General features: G+C 33.3%; 1 protein-coding gene across 2 annotated transcripts in view; it reads right to left on the reverse strand.

The window, feature by feature from the left end:
* The window catches only part of LOC149804003 (cadherin EGF LAG seven-pass G-type receptor 1-like), a 150,336-nt gene that overhangs the window by 59,218 nt on the left and 72,927 nt on the right, over positions 1-18,191 (reverse strand). For both annotated transcript variants that reach the window (XM_089953858.1, XM_089953859.1), the window contains exons 8-13: positions 14,373-14,617; positions 10,424-10,498; positions 8,737-8,906; positions 7,669-7,833; positions 4,834-4,947; positions 1,100-1,262 (exon numbers count right to left, since the gene is read on the reverse strand). In XM_089953858.1, the coding sequence (XP_089809984.1) occupies positions 1,100-1,262; positions 4,834-4,947; positions 7,669-7,833; positions 8,737-8,906; positions 10,424-10,498; positions 14,373-14,617 (932 nt within the window). The remainder of the gene's footprint in view (positions 1-1,099; positions 1,263-4,833; positions 4,948-7,668; positions 7,834-8,736; positions 8,907-10,423; positions 10,499-14,372; positions 14,618-18,191) is intronic.

The following is an 18,191-nucleotide window of genomic DNA, read 5'->3' on the forward strand; positions in this document are numbered from 1 at the left end:
AAAGCCTGACTGTCAAGCCAAAGATAGGTATTAAAAACCCTGATTCATAAACACCATGTTAAAGCCTGACTGTCAAGCCAAAGATAGGTATTAAAAACCCTAACTCATAAACACCATGTTAAAGCCTGACTGTCAAGCCAAAGAAAGGTATTAAAAACCCTAATTCATAAACACCACGTTAAAGCCTGACTGTCAAACCAAAGAGTGAAAGGATGAACCACTGGGTAAATAAAACACAGCCATTGTTTATAATTTTAATTACAAAGTCCCTCACTGTTGTTATTTGTGATTAATGCCATTTTTTCATGATAGGCAGCCAATATAAATGGTGGAGGAAAAACACAGGAAAACCCCAATAAGAACCAATGACCCTCGAGATGCTACTGGCAAGCTTTCTCTCACACCCATACTGGTTGAGCCCAAGATTAAAACCCATGTGGACAGAAGTGAGATGGCAGCGATTTAGTAAAGGCGATTGCTTTATACCCATCCCCCTGCCCCACATCACCCTGGTCAGCAGTAATTCACATTTCATGGTTCCCTGATATCAGAATAAATTGACCACACTTCAACTGATCTGTGTCAACAAGAGGATTGAATGTGATCAAATGTTAGTTATTTTTGATAGGATCATAAACAATTAGCTTGTTTTGTAATGCACAAGTATGAAACAAAGTCAATGAAGCTGGTAGGACTGGACATCTTTTTAATGAAGCTGGTAGGACTGGACATCTTTTTAATGAAGCAGAAAAGTTTATCAATAAGTCAAAAAACATGAAAAATGTAAAACCACCAAACAATTGCATTTTTTTACCCATTGTGATACCCCAAAATTTATGTCAGTAATACACTGAAATGAAAAGAGTCAGAAAAATTAATGCATCTTGCAATTCACAGTAAATTTTAGAATAAATATAATGATTCTGAATGGATACATTCAACTAAGAATTTGATCCAAACATTAATTAAAATATGTATAAACCTAAATCTTTCACTGATAAATTAAGCACTTTATTAAACATATCACATACTTTTTAATATTAAGTATGTTATTATTCAGTAAAACTGTAATAATAAGGATTTTAAAAATTGGACCCACCATTCGAACACTGGCAAGAATATTTTTCCCATTCATCCACACACTTGGCACCTTTGTTACATGGATTACTGCTGCATACATCAGTTGGCTGGCATCCCTTTTCACCGAGATTAATTTCTGGGTTCAACAAAATTGAGTTCTCTATGTTCCCCACTCGAACATTCTGCAGGCAGGAGAGAAGAGAGTAGTCAATAATGAAAGACAAGGTATTGCTAAGAACTTTAGTAAACATCATGAAGCTATAAACACCTTCAAGAAAATTATACCATTCTGGCTTTTTTTTATCCTTAAAGTTCATGTCGTAGCACAAGTCACACTGTCTGTTGAGATCCAATTATACTTGTCATGGAATGTCATTTTTCAGGCCAGCTTTAGCTTAATGGTTTTGAAACTAAACTACACGGAACCCTGGAATATGCATCATCTAACTTTAGCCATGCATTTAGCAAAGAAATTTACAAATGCCTTGTTAAAATATGCAACTAAAATACAAAACTAAAAATGGGTAACTCAAAAAATAATCCATCTTCAGGTGATGATTTCATTTCATACTGGGTGATGATAGCGATGATGACAAGGACTTTTAAAATTTTCACCACTTGGACATAACTTTGTAACAGTACATATAGTTGAGCCAATAACAAATAGAGTTTATCTGTATCTTTTCATTAAAACAGTTTATGTTCCTTTTCATTAAAATAGTTTATCTGTACCTTTTCATTAAAACAGTTTATCTGTTCCTTTTCATTAAAATTGTTTATCTGTACCTTTTCATTCAAAAGTGTTACAGGAAGGAAGATGAAATACAAATGTAATTTGTAATTTTATCTTTATCTGAACCTGTAAATGCAAATATAATAAAGTTACAGATGTAACTTGATGTTAATAATGAACTTCTGACTCCAACAATCTTTTTACATTCAGGGGTTTGTCTATCTATCTTTTTACATTTAGGGGTTTGTCTCTCTATCTTTTTACATTTAGGGGTTTGTCTATCTATCTTTTTACATTTAGGGGTTTGTCTATTAGAGCTGGGTACCACAAAAAATCTTGTACCCCAGTATTTGTGTGAACGTAACATGATACATACCGTAGCATACTGTAATTATATTAGGGAACAAAATTTCATGTTCTAGAGCAGGGGCTTGACACGTTTTTGCTTAATTTCTGTCTGTCAATTGCTGGAAAAAATATCTTGCTCTGATTTATAGCAAATAAACACCATATTATATCCATTACATTATTTGGAAAAATATTATTTATCTTGAGATAAAAGTAAAGAAAATATTTCAGCTCAAAAGAAAATCACACTTAGAATTAAATGCCCAGTACATTACAGTAGATGAATTTGCTACATGTATGTTAATTGCTACATGTATGTTAATTGCTGTACAAGATGCAGTCTAAAAGCTGAAACTAAAGTGGGATAATTAAGCTGAAAGATGCAGTGCTGATATGACAGAGCATATGATAATGAGATATGAGAGAGCATATGATAAAGAGATAAGAGAGCATATGACAAAGAGATATGAGATAGCATATGATAAAGAGATATGACAGCATATGACAAAGAGATATGAGAAAGCATATGATAAAAATAAGAAGAGTTGATTCTTAATCCTTAACTATAGCATTGATATAATAGGCATGGAAACTCTGAATGGGATGCCAAACCCATCAAAATCTTTATCAGAGAGGGCCAGTGAATATAAAACATACTTACTAAAAAAACAAGAAAATATTAAGTGGACTTGAAAAATTACAAAACAATGTACACACAGAAAACAACTGAAAATCAGAGGATGATTCACACACTTACAAAGGAATATATGTTAACACATCATGCCAGTAAATAGCAAAAATATGACTCTTGCTTGTTTTGTTTTTCACTATTTTAGTTTTTTAAATCTTAAAGTTTTCTTAAAGTTGGATTCGGCATAAATATCTTTCACAACATTTCATTTGGCCACATCATATGTGTCAAACACGTTATTAAAATGATTATAAATACAATTATACAACCGTTTTGTAAACAAATAATGTTCTGAACTGCTGTCATGAAAACATCATTTAAGTCATTACAAGATTATATGGGAAAAATCCATGCATGTATTACTGATGGAAACTACCAATGTACTGGTACACTGAAAATCCATGCTACGTACCACAAAAAAAATGCCACGGTAAACTGGTATACTGATAATACCACACATCTCTACTATTATGTACATTATTTGAAATACAAGCAATTTAAAAGCAAAGTGTTATTTTCATTTCCGTTCTCAAACAATTCACCAATGAGGAATTTTGTACAACAAAACTATATAGCACTGAGTTAATTAATGAGGGCGCTACTGTGTCTAAGTGGTTACTATCAGAATCACAATGTGTGGGTTGCAGATTTGAATTCTGCCCAAACCTGCTCTGGTTGACTGCTGTGGTTTCTCCAGGCAAGGTACCTATACTCACACTACCACAGGACTAAATAGTATTTTATGTACTGATGTGCCATGAAGCACCACTCAACCAATTAGGTAATCAATTATATTACTTTTACACCACTGCAACAAGAAGAAACTTCATGAAAATGTGTCATCATCATCAAATGGTACCTTTCTGTATAAATTTACTTGCTAGTTGAGTCAAAGTGGAAAATGGACACACCAAAATCTGCTGTTGCATCAAGCAGCAGCAGATTTGGGTCTATGCAGTTTGTTATGAGTAATCAGTAATACAAACAACACAGACCCTGATCTGCTGGAGCATTATGTCATGGCAGATTTGGGTCTATGCAGTTTGCAGTTGGACTCAACTTACAAGTGAGTATATATGATATTCTCATGAGGATAAAAATAAAAGTTGTTTTTGCCAAGGTGAAAATTTTTTTTCTCTCCATAGTTTTCAGTTTAAACTGTTATATATTAATGTTCTCAAGTAATAACAAAAGATTATTCAAATCAAAATTTTAAACAACACATGTTGTACAATTTTCCTAATCAAAGGAATCAACTTAACCATTTGGTATGTTAAACTCAGTTATTTCTCCCAATCACCCTATACATGAGTTGTAATAGCTTTAAACAAGAAACTTAAAAACTACTTTAACGTTGATGACACTGTCACAATAATACATACGTCTAGCCATGACTGCACAGTTAAGACAAACCCAGCAACAACAAAAAACACAATCAGTACATCATACACATTTTTTTCTAGTTCTGAATGGCTAGCTACTGGGATTTTATCTAGATCAATATGCATTTATCCTCAGCTGTTCTCATTATACTTGTTACAGTGTTTACTATTGCTAAATGCCAGTCATATGATGACCCAATAAATCAACTGAAATACTAGATCCATTATTGCTTTCTCCATTAAGAACTTTTCTCCTATAGTGTTGTCTAGTATCCAGTGCCCTGACCTGTAGCTTAGGCATTGTAATGGCATGACAAAATGACACAAGAACAATTCCCAATGAAGAAGTCAGATTATAGTAAAATGCAAAACTATACTCACCTATAAGACAAGTCCAACTGCAAAATGGCATAACATGCAGATTGATCAGGGTCTATGCAGTTTGTTAGAAATAATCATGAGAACAAACAATATAGAACCTGATATGCTGGCACATTATGCGATGGCAGAACAAGAAATCTGTTGTTTATAGCTGGTCTTGACCTATAAGCAAGTACATATTGTACAGCAAAATCATGGGACAGTGTGACAAGAATTACCTGTATGCATCCAGTAAAGCCTCTGGATATAGGCCCATTGCCAATTCTCAGGGCACCTGCATATACTGTCTGTATTGCCCTACCCTGCATAGTGCTTTGGACTTGCTCTCTTTGCTGTACAAAAAAGTAAATCCATATATAAATTTATTTATTATTCTCTTAAGCATGTACATCTTTAACTCTCACCTTTATAATACACAACTTGAGTAATATTCTCTCTTTAATTATAAAATGTCAGTACAAAATTCTGACAATACAAATTTTGCATCCTGTCTTCTATAAGCAAGTCATAAAATGCATCGATGGCTAGTTCTAAAATACATTTTTTTTAAATCAGTAGATGAAAAAGTTATTGCAAGAAACTGATTTTTATTTTGAGCACTGTGACAGTCTTACAGAAAAAGTTCTGCAAAATGCACTGTCGTACATCAGAATGGCATTATGATAATGTGGCCTTTTTTGGCTTAAGATGGCAACACAGAAAAAAAAGCAAATGTAATATTCTACCAAAGTCTCAACTGATAACGGCACATACAGTAAAACTCCACTATAACAGGATGGTTGTGGTAGTAAATGTGCCATCATGTTAAGTAAAATGTAGGGTGCCATATTATAGCTGGGTTATATCTGGATTCCTGTTTTAACGAAGCGTTTTAGTGGGGGTTTCACTGTATAAGCTTCTCTCAAACTTTAATACAGAATCTAAACTTTCTTAAGGCTAATTCTGCCACTGCACAAGTGACAAAGAAGAACTCCTATATACACTCGACTCCTGTACTACTTCGAATCAGATGATAATTTTAAAGAAATGCAGTCTTGATAAATGTGTCAATATATAATAAACTGCTAATAATTGTGCAATCTTTTAAATTCTGTATCACTACTTATAATAATTAGTCCTATAAGAAAATGCATATTCTGTTAATCATAACAAATTTACCCATGACCTGAACATGTGTATATATGAGACAGTTTTTCATTTTAATTTTTTTTTATCAAGCATTAAGGGTACGTGTTTCTTTGTTGGTTTTAACAATACTTATAACACCGGCTACACCATGCTGAGAAGGAAAAAAAAAAAGGGGGGGGGTATAAATCTGAAACTTGTAAAGAAAAATTAATGCTTAGATTTTCAGCACATCAACATTTTGATAGTCCCAATAAATATAAAATACAAAATCTTCTTATGAGTAAAATATACATGTCCTACATGATACCAATTCTTAGAGTAAAATACATTTCTTCTTTAATACGTACTAAATCATAATTCACAGAACATCCATTACCTTGCTTTTGGCCTTTGCTTGCAACATAAGTGCAAAAAGGTCATTGGTTTTCCTATACAGAAGTCATGAGAGTGTGACCTCCCTTTGGACAGATTGGCACCAAGTCCAATCAAAATTAATAAATTACAGGTACACAAGTACACACTCTTCTAGTGATGAAACTGAGGGAGGGTTTGGGAGGAAATGGCCATATTATGATTTGGCAATTATCATCAATTTTACTCCAAAAATTGGTTTCCTGTTTAAACACATTAGCTGATCACAGCAAGTTGGGAGAAAGGTAAAGAGAGTTATATCCCCTAGCCCCAAAACTGGCAATGGCTCACATCTGCTAATACATTAGGCAGCTTCGAGACTCATATGACATGCCAGTCAATGAATGGACATGATCTTGATAAAAAATGTTTGCCACCCTCAAATCCAGCTGAAGTATGTGTGTATGTATTTAATGGCATGAAAGCACAGTACTTGCTACATGGTTCTGATTTAAGATGAAGTTCTATACATCTCTACTTGCACCACTGAGAAGAAAAAAAACTCCATTTACCATCATGGTATTTCAAAGTGGCAGGGCTTTGGTCCACCACTTGTCAGCAGAAATGTATGTGATTTATCTAATATGAGCCAGGCATACTGGTTTTGCATTTCTGGGTTGTTGCAGCACACAAGAAGGCAGGATTTTCCTAAGAATCTTCAACACTAGATTTGGGAGGTCACTGACCCATGATTTTTCCCACATTTAGGGAGCAATCTGGATAAGCCTGCTGTCCAATTCCTCTGCTTTCTGAAAGAACTTGCAAATCCTCTAGTTCTGAGAAAATACATATGCATTTAGTCTGTTCCAGTTCAGTGAAAGAGCTTGCAAATCCTCTAGTTCTGAGAAAATATATATGCATTTAGTCTGTTCCAGTTTAGTGAAAGAGCTTGCAAATCCTCTAGTTCTGAGAAAATACATATGCATTTAGTCTGTTCCAGTTCAGTGAAAGAGCTTGCAAATCCGCTAGTTCTGAGAAAATATATATGCATTTAGTCTGTTCCAGTTCAGTGAAAGAGCTTGCAAATCCGCTAGTTCTGAGAAAATATATATGCATTTAGTCTGTTCCAGTTCAGTGAAAGAGCTTGCAAATCCGCTAGTTCTGAGAAAATATATATGCATTTAGTCTGTTCCAGTTCAGTGAAAGAGCTTGCAAATCCTCTAGTTCTGAGAAAATACATATGCATTTAGTCTGTTCCAGTTCAGTGAAAGAGCTTGCAAATCCGCTAGTTCTGAGAAAATATATATGCATTTAGTCTGTTCCAGTTTAGTGAAAGGGTGTTGTATTTAGGATCTGGGACTGGCAAAGTTTCAAGCCTGATATTCCACCTTGTCACAAATGTGGGCCAAAAGACATCATCAACAGCAGGCACTGACATGACTTAAGGGATGAGTGGACCAACCTGTGTTAATCAGTTGATTCTGACTCAACAAGGTAGTGGATATTTTCCAAACATTATGATGAGGTATTGTATTTGAATAAGAAATAACAATATAAAATATAAAAGTACTGACCACTCTCTGTCCATAGTCCAATATCATGGTGACTGTGCTTCCATCTTCCCAACGAGCCTCAAAATAATGCCACTCCCCATCATTCACTGGTACAGGATCAAAGGTCAACAACTTCGCATGATTTAAACTATTGTTGTAGGTGTACTTTATATAACCTTCAATCAACTGGAATAGTGAACAAAATTGTTACTCATCTTTCCCTCTTGTTAATGGTTAACAATTTCCAACAGATATTAATTACTAATATGAAAGGTAGATTTCTTTCATATTTCTAATTTTTTTCATTCACAAAATTATTTTAAAATTAAGACAATCACCAGGAGTCTATATAATTTCAAAACTAAAATAAATGTTATGTAACAATGTATTAAAACCTATTGCTGACAACGATTTTCAAATGAATTTGTAAAATTAAGTGTTAAAATTCATGAATTTTCAATCATACACAAGATTTGTTTGTAAAACACATATCCCCACAATACTGACCAAAAAGTAAAATAAAAGTGCTAAAATTGCAGGAAAATTTAATCAGGTCATCTGCATATAAATACAAAATTGCCCACAACAGTAACTGTCTCCTTCCAATGGGTTGCATACAACTGTACTAATAAGATTCTTGGCAAAAATGCCAATGTCCCAAAAATGAAGAAAACAGCTGCTCAAAAAAAAGATTTTTGTTGTTGTTGTAATGGCTTTAAAATCTAACCAGCTCATCTACATAAAAATTCCAATATAGATACAAATACACCTACTAAATTTCATTTTTTCTATCTCAAATAGTTTTGCTTAATCGTGCTAACAGGACTTTCTCAAAATTTTAACAGAAAATTAAGAAAGGGTAAAATAACTGAAAATAAAAATTGATGTTACGGCCTCATATCTACTTAGGTCTTATATATATACATACAAATATGCTAGCCAAATTTCATTTCCAAGTTTAGTCATATTTTGCGATCTTTTTGTATCTCTTGAAATGAATTTAAGGACAGATGATTAAAGATGAGACCAAATCAGAATGACAATGATTCAAGCAGTGTAGAGACATACAAAAATAACAGAATTCCTCACCTCTATGATGACACTTTCTCCCTGATCTGCGATAATTTGCATTAGAACGCCTGTTGTGCTGCGAGTGCGAAAGGATATGCCATTGTACCATGGGAAGTGGACAGGAGGTATAATGTCATTGCGGAACATCATGTAGCCATTCCCTCTGAACTTCTGTGGGAAGTCAATTACTGGAATACAAATTAATTTAAAATTTATATTGATTTGAAGATTATCAAAAAAACAAAGATTAGTGCTTAACAGCAGTCTTATGCATCGATTTTACTCAGGGATGGTTTAACAGGTCCCCCAGAGTCAATAGTAGTCCTCTGTCCCAATAAAAATATTTCAAACTCAAGGAAAATTTAAAATTCAGCAATTTACACCTGAAAACTTTGTTCCCATTTTGTCTATTCCACCCACCCACCCCCCAAATCATGTTCCCATAATTCATTCCCAACTAATCCCTGGCAATTTTGATCCTAGCAAGCCCTATTTAAAATATATCACCAATGTTTCAGCCTTAATAAATTAATTAAAAGTGCCAATTCAAAATTCTGCGCATGACAATTTTTGTCAAATTCTTCCTTTAAAAATGTTGGAACATAAAAAACATTTCAATATGTATAATACTATAATTTGCCAGCGAACATCATTATAAATGGAGAATGTTACACAAGATTTCCTTTGATATAAAAGTTATGAAATAAATCAAATAATATAAAATGCCAGGAGCTTTGGCACTGGTAGCATATTGCATTATTTAATGAAATTAATATATCAAACTGGCATTGAGTGGTACATTGCATTATTCAAAGTGTTTCATATGTCAAACTGTCATCATACATTACACCTCAAATGAGCATGATTTCTATTAATCACATAATATTAAGTAGCTTGCACTACTCAATGATGATGCAACATATTATGCCATTGATGTGTGGCAAGCAATATGTAATGTTATGTCATGATGCAAAATAAGCATGTTATGCCATTGATGTATGGCAAGCAATCTGTAATGTTATGTCATGATGCAAAAGAAGCATGTTATGCCAATGATGTGTGGCAAGCAATCTGTAATGTTATGTCATGATGCAAAATAAGCATGTTATGCCATTGATGTGTGGCAAGCAATCTGTAATGTTATGCCATGATGCAAAATAAGCATGTTATGCCATTGATGTGTGGCAAGCAATCTGTAATGTTATGTCATGATGCAAAAGAAGCATGTTATGCCAATGATGTGTGGCAAGCAATCTTTAATGTTATGTCATGATGCAAAAGAAGCATGTTATGCCATTGATGTGTGGCAAGCAATCTTTAATGTTATGTCATGATGCAAAAGAAGCATGTTATGCCATTGATGTGTGGAAGGCAATCTTTAATGTTATGTCATGATGCAAAAGAAGCATGTTATGCCATTGATGTGTGGCAAGCAATCTTTAATGTTATGTCATGATGCAAAAGAAGCATGTTATGCCATTGATGTGTGGCAAGCAATCTGTAATGTTATGTCATGATGCAAAAGAAGCATATTTTAAATGACTTTGAATACAAGCTCTGAACATTGCTGTTAATATTAAATATGACAATGACAAAACTGCCAGAGACTCATTTTGCTATCTGCTGTCACAGACAAGACAAAAAGACAAAAAAAAAATAACAACCCATATTATCTAAAGATGCATGGTATGTACAAAAAACTAACCTTGGGAGCAGTCCTTTCCAGCTGTTCTTTCTGGGCAAATACAGTAGTATGTACCCCAGCCCTCCATACAAGTTCCTGCAAAAGCCAATGTAAACAAATAATGGTCATTATAATGGTCAACAAATAATGGTCATTATAATGGTCAACAAATAATGGTCATTTTAATGGTCAACAAATAATGGTCATTATAATGGTCACTGAATATCTGTAAGTTCAACTTTATCGTAATGACAATATCTCAACTATATTAAATTTTCAACTTTATCCATAAAGGTATTTCAACTACATTAAATTTTCCACACTATCCGAAAAGATATTTTCAGCTACATTAAATTCAGCTAAATTAAATTTTTGCAAACTTCAGTCAATTCAGTACACTGTGAATTCACGTATTTTCTTGGTAATAAAGTTTCACTGTGAAGATAACTTTCAATGGTACCTAACTTCATGGCTTGAGTTTTCATTGCTCTTACAAGATAACACTTTCATTGGTACCTAACTTCATGGCTTGAGTTTTCATTGCTCTTACAAGATAACACTTTCATTGGTACCTAACTTCATGGCTTGAGTTTTCATTGCTCTTACCCAAACTCACCACATCCAATTTGATAATACAGTTAATTGGTAATAATCATACAGTTGTATTTAGATAACTGGTGATACGCATACTGTTATATTTGGCAAACTGGTGCATACTGTTATATCAAAACTAACTGGAAATAGGCATACTGTTGTATTTAGCTAACTGGCAATATGCATAATGTTGTATTCAGCTAACTGGAATATGTACACTCTTGTATTTAGCTAAATGGCAATATGCATTATTGCATTTCGATAACTGATAATAAACACTATTGCATTCAGCTATTTCATGATATGGATACAGCTGTCTTTAGTTAACTCGTAATATGCATGCTGTTGTATTTAGTTAAATGGTAATATGCATGCTGTTGTATTTAGTTAAATGGTAATATGGATACTGTTGTATTTAGGTAATTGGTAATATGGATACTGTTGTATTTAGTTAAATGGTAATATGCATGCTGTTGTTATATTTAGTTAAATGGTAATATGGATGCTGCTGTTATATTTAGTTAAATGGTAATATGGAAACTATTGTATATAGGTAATTAGTAATATGGATACTGTTGTATTTGCCTACTTGGTAATATGTATGCTGTTGTATTTAGGTAATTGGTAATATGGATACTGTTGTATTTAGGTAATTTGTTAATATGGATACTGTTGTATTTAGGCAATTTGGTAATATGGATACTGTTGTATTTAGGTAATTGGTAATATGGATACTGTTGTATTTAGGTAATTGGTAATATGGATACTGTTGTATTTAGGTAATTGGTAATATGGATACTGTTGTATATAGGCAATTGGTAATATAGATACTGTTGTATTTAGGTAATTGGTAATATGGATACTGTTGTATCTAATTGGTAATATGGATACTGTTATATTTAGGTAATTGGTAATATGGATACTGTTGTATTTAGGTAATTGGTAATATGGATACTGTTGCATTTAGGCAATTTGGTAATATGGATATTGTTGTATCTAACTAATAAGTAATATGGATACTGTTGTATTTAGGCAATTTGGTAATATCAATACTGTTGTATCTAACTAATTGGTAATATGGATACGGTTGTATTTAGGTACTTAGTAATAAGGATACTGTTGTATTTAGGCAATTGGTAATATGGATACTGTTGTAACTAATTGGTAATATGTATAATGTTGTATTGAGGTAATTGGTAATATGGATAATGTTGTATCTAACTAATTGGTAATATGGATACTGTTGTATTTAGGTAATTAGTAATATGGATACTGTTGTATCTAACTAATTGGTAATATGGATACTGTTGTATTTAGGTAATTAATATGGATACTGTTGCATTTAGGTAATTGGTAATATGGATACTGTTGTATCTAACTAATTGGTAATATGGATACTGTTGTATTTAGGTAATTGGCAATATGGATACTGTTGTATTTAGGTACTTGGTAATATGGATACTGTTGTATTTAGGTAATTGGCAATATGGATACTGTTGTATTTAGGTAATTGGTAATATGGATACTGTTGTATCTAACTAATTGGTAATAGGGATACTGTTGTATTTGGGTAATTGCTAATATGGATACTGTTGTATTTAGGCAATTTGGTAATATGGATACTGTTGTGTGTGTGTGTGTGTGATCTGGATTTTTAATGTAGCTTTAACAATTGTTCTGTCATATCGCTATGATGTCTGCAGTGTGGCAGCTTATAGTGATGTCTAGCAATGGGGCATCATGCCGCAGACATGTAGCATGATGTCCCACCCAGTCACATTGTCCTGACACTAGGCCAACCAGTCCTAACACTAACCTCTTAATGTTGAGTGCTAAGCGAGGCAGCTGTTAGTACCATTTTTGTAAGTCTTTGGTATGACTTGGCCTGGGATCAAGCCCACAACGTACTGCATCAGAGGCAGATGCTCTAACCACTGGGCCTCTGCAGCGGTTGGTTACTGTTGTATTTAGGTAACTGGTAATATGGACACTGTTGTATCTAATTGGTAATATGGATACTGTTGTATTTAGGTAACTGGTAATATGGATACTGTTGTATTTAGGATTGGTAACATGGATACTGTTGTATTTAGGTAATTGGTAATATGGATACTGTTGTGTTTAGCTAATTGGTAATATGGATAATGTTGTATCCACCGAATTGGTACTGTGTGTGTGTGATTAGGATTTTTAACGATGTCTGCAGTGTGGCAGTTTATAGTGATGTCTAGCACTGGGGCATCATGCCACAGACTCATAGCATGTTGTCCCACCCAGTCATATTGTCTTGACACCAGGTTGACCACTCCTAACACCAACCTCTTAATTCTGAGTGCCAGGTGAAGTAGCTGTCAGTACCATTTTTGTAAGTCTTTGGTATGACTCGGCCGGGGTTTGAACCCACAACCTCCCGCTTCCGAGGTGATACTCTAACCACTGGGCCACAGGAGTGGGTGGATACTGTTGTATTTAGGTAATTGGTAATATACTGTTGTATTTAGGTAATTGGTATTATGCATACTGTTGTATTTACCTAACTGGAAATATGGACAGTGTTGTATTTAGGTAACTGGTAGTTAGTACCATTTTTGTAAGTCTTTGGTATAACTCGGCCAGGGTTAGAACCCAGGACCTTTCCGCTTCCGAGGCGGATGCCTTAATCAATAGGCCATCGGAGCAGTCTCCTAATTGGTAATATGGATACTGTTGTATTTAGGTAATTGGTAATATGGATACTGTTGTCTTTAGGTAATTGGTAATATGGATGCTGTTGTATTTAGGTAATTGGTATTATGCATACTGTTATATTTAGCTATTTGGTAATATGGATACTGTTGTAGTTAGGTAATTGGTATGATGGATATTGTTGTAATTAGCTAATTGGTAATGTGGATACTTTTGTATTTAGGTAATTGGTATTATGCATACTGTTGTAGTTACCTAATTGGTAATATGGATACTGATGTATTTAGGTAATTAGTAATATGCATGCTGTTTTTAGATAACTGGTAATATGCATGCTGTTGTATTAACCTAACTGGTAATATCAATACTGTTGTATATAGGTAATTTTTAATATGGATACTGTTGTATATAGGTAATTTGTAATATGGATACTGTTGTATATAGGTAATTTGTAATATGGATACTGTTGTATATAGGTAATTTGTAATATGCATACTTTCAAATTATACTACTATTAGCATATATATATTCTCTAGTTAATATTGTTTACTCAAGTTGTTGACTATGTCTTGAGCAAAATAAAAGGTACTCAAGTTTTCTTTTCTGGTAAAATGTAAGGTAAAATACAAATGTTTTGTCCAATTATGCTGCTTTTTCAAAACATAAAGATATTTATTCAACTCTTTCATACCTCCTCTCTGGCAAGGGGAACTCAGGCAGTTTTCAGCTTTGACTGGGCACCCAACAACAGTCCCATTGTTGGCAACTGAGGTATTAAGATCCAAAAGTTTGCCATTCATATGAAAGTCCTTGATACAACCCACAAAGTCCTTGTTTTGGATCTGGAAGTTGGATGGTAAGGTAGGAAGTCCACCAATTTGCAGTGGTCCTGTGACATCCAAGAGACGATGGCATGTTTTGGTTATCTTCTCACACCTTTATGAAAATAAAACTTTATGTAAAGTTTGTACAAATTGTAATAATCACTATTGAAAATTCTAATGTGGGCATGCCATAGTTCATTATAAGAAATAAACTCTTCTCTTGGAAAATCATACACAACTCCGCCTACTAATACGCTAAGTTATTTCATTTAAATTGGCATTTGGCTGTAAGAAAAACAATCATGATAATTGACAAATGCTTTTAAAAATCAGCAATTTTTTCACAAAAACAATCATGGTACTTTATCAAAAACAATCATGGTATTTCATTACAAACATTCATGGTACATCAAGAAAAACAATCATGGTACATTAATAAAAACAATCATGGTACTTCAAGAAAAAGAGTTATGGTACTTGATGAAAAACAGTCATAGTACTTCAAGAGAAATAATCATGGCACTTCATGAAAAATAATCATGGTACTTCGTGAAAAATAATCATAGTACTTCATGAAAAACAATTATGGTACTTCATTACAAACGTTCATGGTACATCAAAAAAAACAATCATGGTACTTCATTACAAACGTTCACAGTACATCAAGAAAAACAATCATGGTACTTAAAGAGAAACAATCATGGCACTTCATTATAGACAATCATAATATTTCATGGAAAACAGCCATAGTACTTCATGAAAAATAATCATGGTACTTCATGAAAAATAATCATGGCACTTGACCAATGATTAAACAGGCTTTTTCAACTTGAAAAATAATCCTGGTGATGGATAGAGGACATTTAAGCATTTTCTGAATATTTCACAAAACGTGGAAGAGAACTGTTGAAGAGTCCTGAAATAGTGTATACTGTATTCACACCTAGCTGAGCAATTATATTGGTCAGAAAATGGAATGTCTGTCATGTGACAATCACAACAACATACTGACAACATACAGAATACCACTGATTTTGGATGACTTATTCTTTAACTCTTGCAGACACAAGAATCAGGGATCAAAATCATGGCTGTCAAGTTGCAATGAAAGTGTTTTACTATGGTGTACTTAAAATCAATCTTACCAAGGTCCACATCTTACTTCTGATCTATTATTTCAATCCTAAGATCTTAACTCAAGCAGTGGTTTTAACTGTCACTTTCTCAAAACTGTAGAAGTCGACATACAACCTTAAACATAATACTAAAAACAGCCTGATTAAATGTCACATTCAATCATTAATATGAAATCTTGTCTGAATAAACTGGAACATTTGCAACAGCAATATTCTTTTTATATAAAAAAGGAATAGAATAAAACAACCTACTTAATTTTCAGCTGAGAATGACTTCCAACTGTTGAGCATCCATAATTTGCAATTTAATTTGCGATGTAATTTGTAATGTCTAACATATGTAGTCTTTATAATGTAATTACAGCAAGATCATTTACTATCACTGATGTAATCTCTCTTATGAAATCAACAATAAAAGCTGGAACTAGGATTCAGATCAAATTGTTAATAAATTATTAACAAGCCAGGACAGATATGTTATCAAACTGTCTGTTCATAAGCATTTAATAACATCAATTATTAACAAGCCAGGACAGATATGTTATCAAACTGTCTGTTCATAAGCATTTAATAACATCAAATATTATTACTGTATATATTGACTTATAAGACAAATCGAAATGCAAACTGCACAGACCCAGATCTGATGTTACATAATGCATTGGCAATAACAAACAAGACAGACCCTGATCCGCATACATGTTATGCTAGAGCAGATCAGGATTGTTGTTGTTTGCAGATTGACTCAACTTATAAGCATATGGTAAGCTGAATGACATGTTATTAATCCATCTATGCACTACATGCCATTAAACATCAAAGAACCAGATTACCTCAATTCAAATGCAAGATAGGTATCTGTATTTATAGCAATGGAAGCTTTTATTAAACACTTTTCAGCAACTTAATATTTTGGTCTCTGATTCGCAACTGATAACACAGTACTTGACATCTTTCATTTGTGTAAATTTCAATCACCAATACCTCTCAGTCATTGCCCTATCTTCCTTTACTTTTTTTCTCACACAATTCACATATTAATGAAATCTCCTTAATGCACTGAGCTTGACTGTTTGTCTAGAATTCCAGCAACTGGATGATTATTAGGCAGGCTGGAAGTACGTATCAATGGTTTTAAGTGATAAAGTTAGTGCAAACCATGCCATTTTAGAATCATTAAATTTGTGAGCATCCAGTGCAATCAGCATATTTCTGACATACAGCCAGCCAGGTAATTTCTATTGGCAACTGTTTAAAATAGGCAGTCTGTCATGATGTAAAATCAATTAAACAAGCTTTTGACATGAAATCACTGATGAAAAATATATTTTTCACATAATCTGCAAGATTCTAAATATACAATAATGGAGTTAATAAAATGGAATTAATATAATGATTTGTAGTCAGACAATTTTTTTTCATATTTTTTTGCTCCCGTCTTTGCAAACAACACCTCTGTTTATAGGCAAAAACATTTGGTCACATGACTGCCTGGTTTACGGAAGTATTATCATGTTTATCTAGTTCCATTATATTCTTGAATGTGAATAACATTACTGTAACCCATCAATGTAAAGACATTAATGATAACACTGTTCCTGTTATGAGGAAGCTCTTTATAACACAAATTCTGTTACAAGGTCTTTCTTTATAACACAGATCCTGTTATAAGATCCTTCCTTATAACATGGTTCCTGTTATGAGGCCCTTCTTTGTAACAAAGTTCCTGTTGTAAGACCCTGCTTTATATAACAAAGTTCCTGTTATAAGACACTTCTTTATATAACACAACTGCTGTTATAAAGCCCTTCTTTACAACACAACTGCTGTTATAAGGCCCTTCTTTATAACACAACTGCTGTTATAAGGCCCTTCTTTATAACACAACTGCAGTTATAAGGCCCTTCTTTATAACACAACTGCTGTTATAAAGTCCTTCTTTATAACATAACTGCTGTTATAAGGCCCTTCTTTATAACACAACTGCAGTTATAGTCCCTTCTTTAAAACAACTGCTGTTATAAGGCCCTTCTTTATAACACAACTGCAGTTATAAGGCCCTTCTTTATAACATAACTGCAGTTATAAGGCCCTTCTTTATAACATAACTGCTGTTATAAGGCCCTTCTTTATAACATAACTGCTGTCATAAGGCCCTTCTTTATAATAGAATTCCATTATAAGGCCCTTCCTTATAACACAATTTTTGCTAGAATGCCCTTTTTTATAATACAGTTCCTGTAATAAGGCAATTATTTTCATGGATACCATTTCAATAAGTGGTAGTAACATTATATGCATCATAATGAAATACTTCATTATGACTGGGTGTACTGTTTAATCTAATGCATCATAATGAAATACTTCATTATGACTGAGTGTAGTGTTTAATCTAATGCATCATAACGAAATACTTCATTATGACTGGGTGTTGTGTTTAATCTCATGCATCATAATGAAATACTTCATTATGACAGGGTGTATTGTTTAATCTAATGCATCATAATGAAATATTTCATTATGACTGGGTGTACTGTTTAATCTAATGCA

This window comes from Sinohyriopsis cumingii, chromosome 3 (assembly GCF_028554795.1).
Source record: "Sinohyriopsis cumingii isolate HCF-2022 chromosome 3, ASM2855479v2, whole genome shotgun sequence".
Classification (NCBI taxonomy): Eukaryota; Metazoa; Mollusca; class Bivalvia; order Unionida; family Unionidae; genus Sinohyriopsis; species Sinohyriopsis cumingii.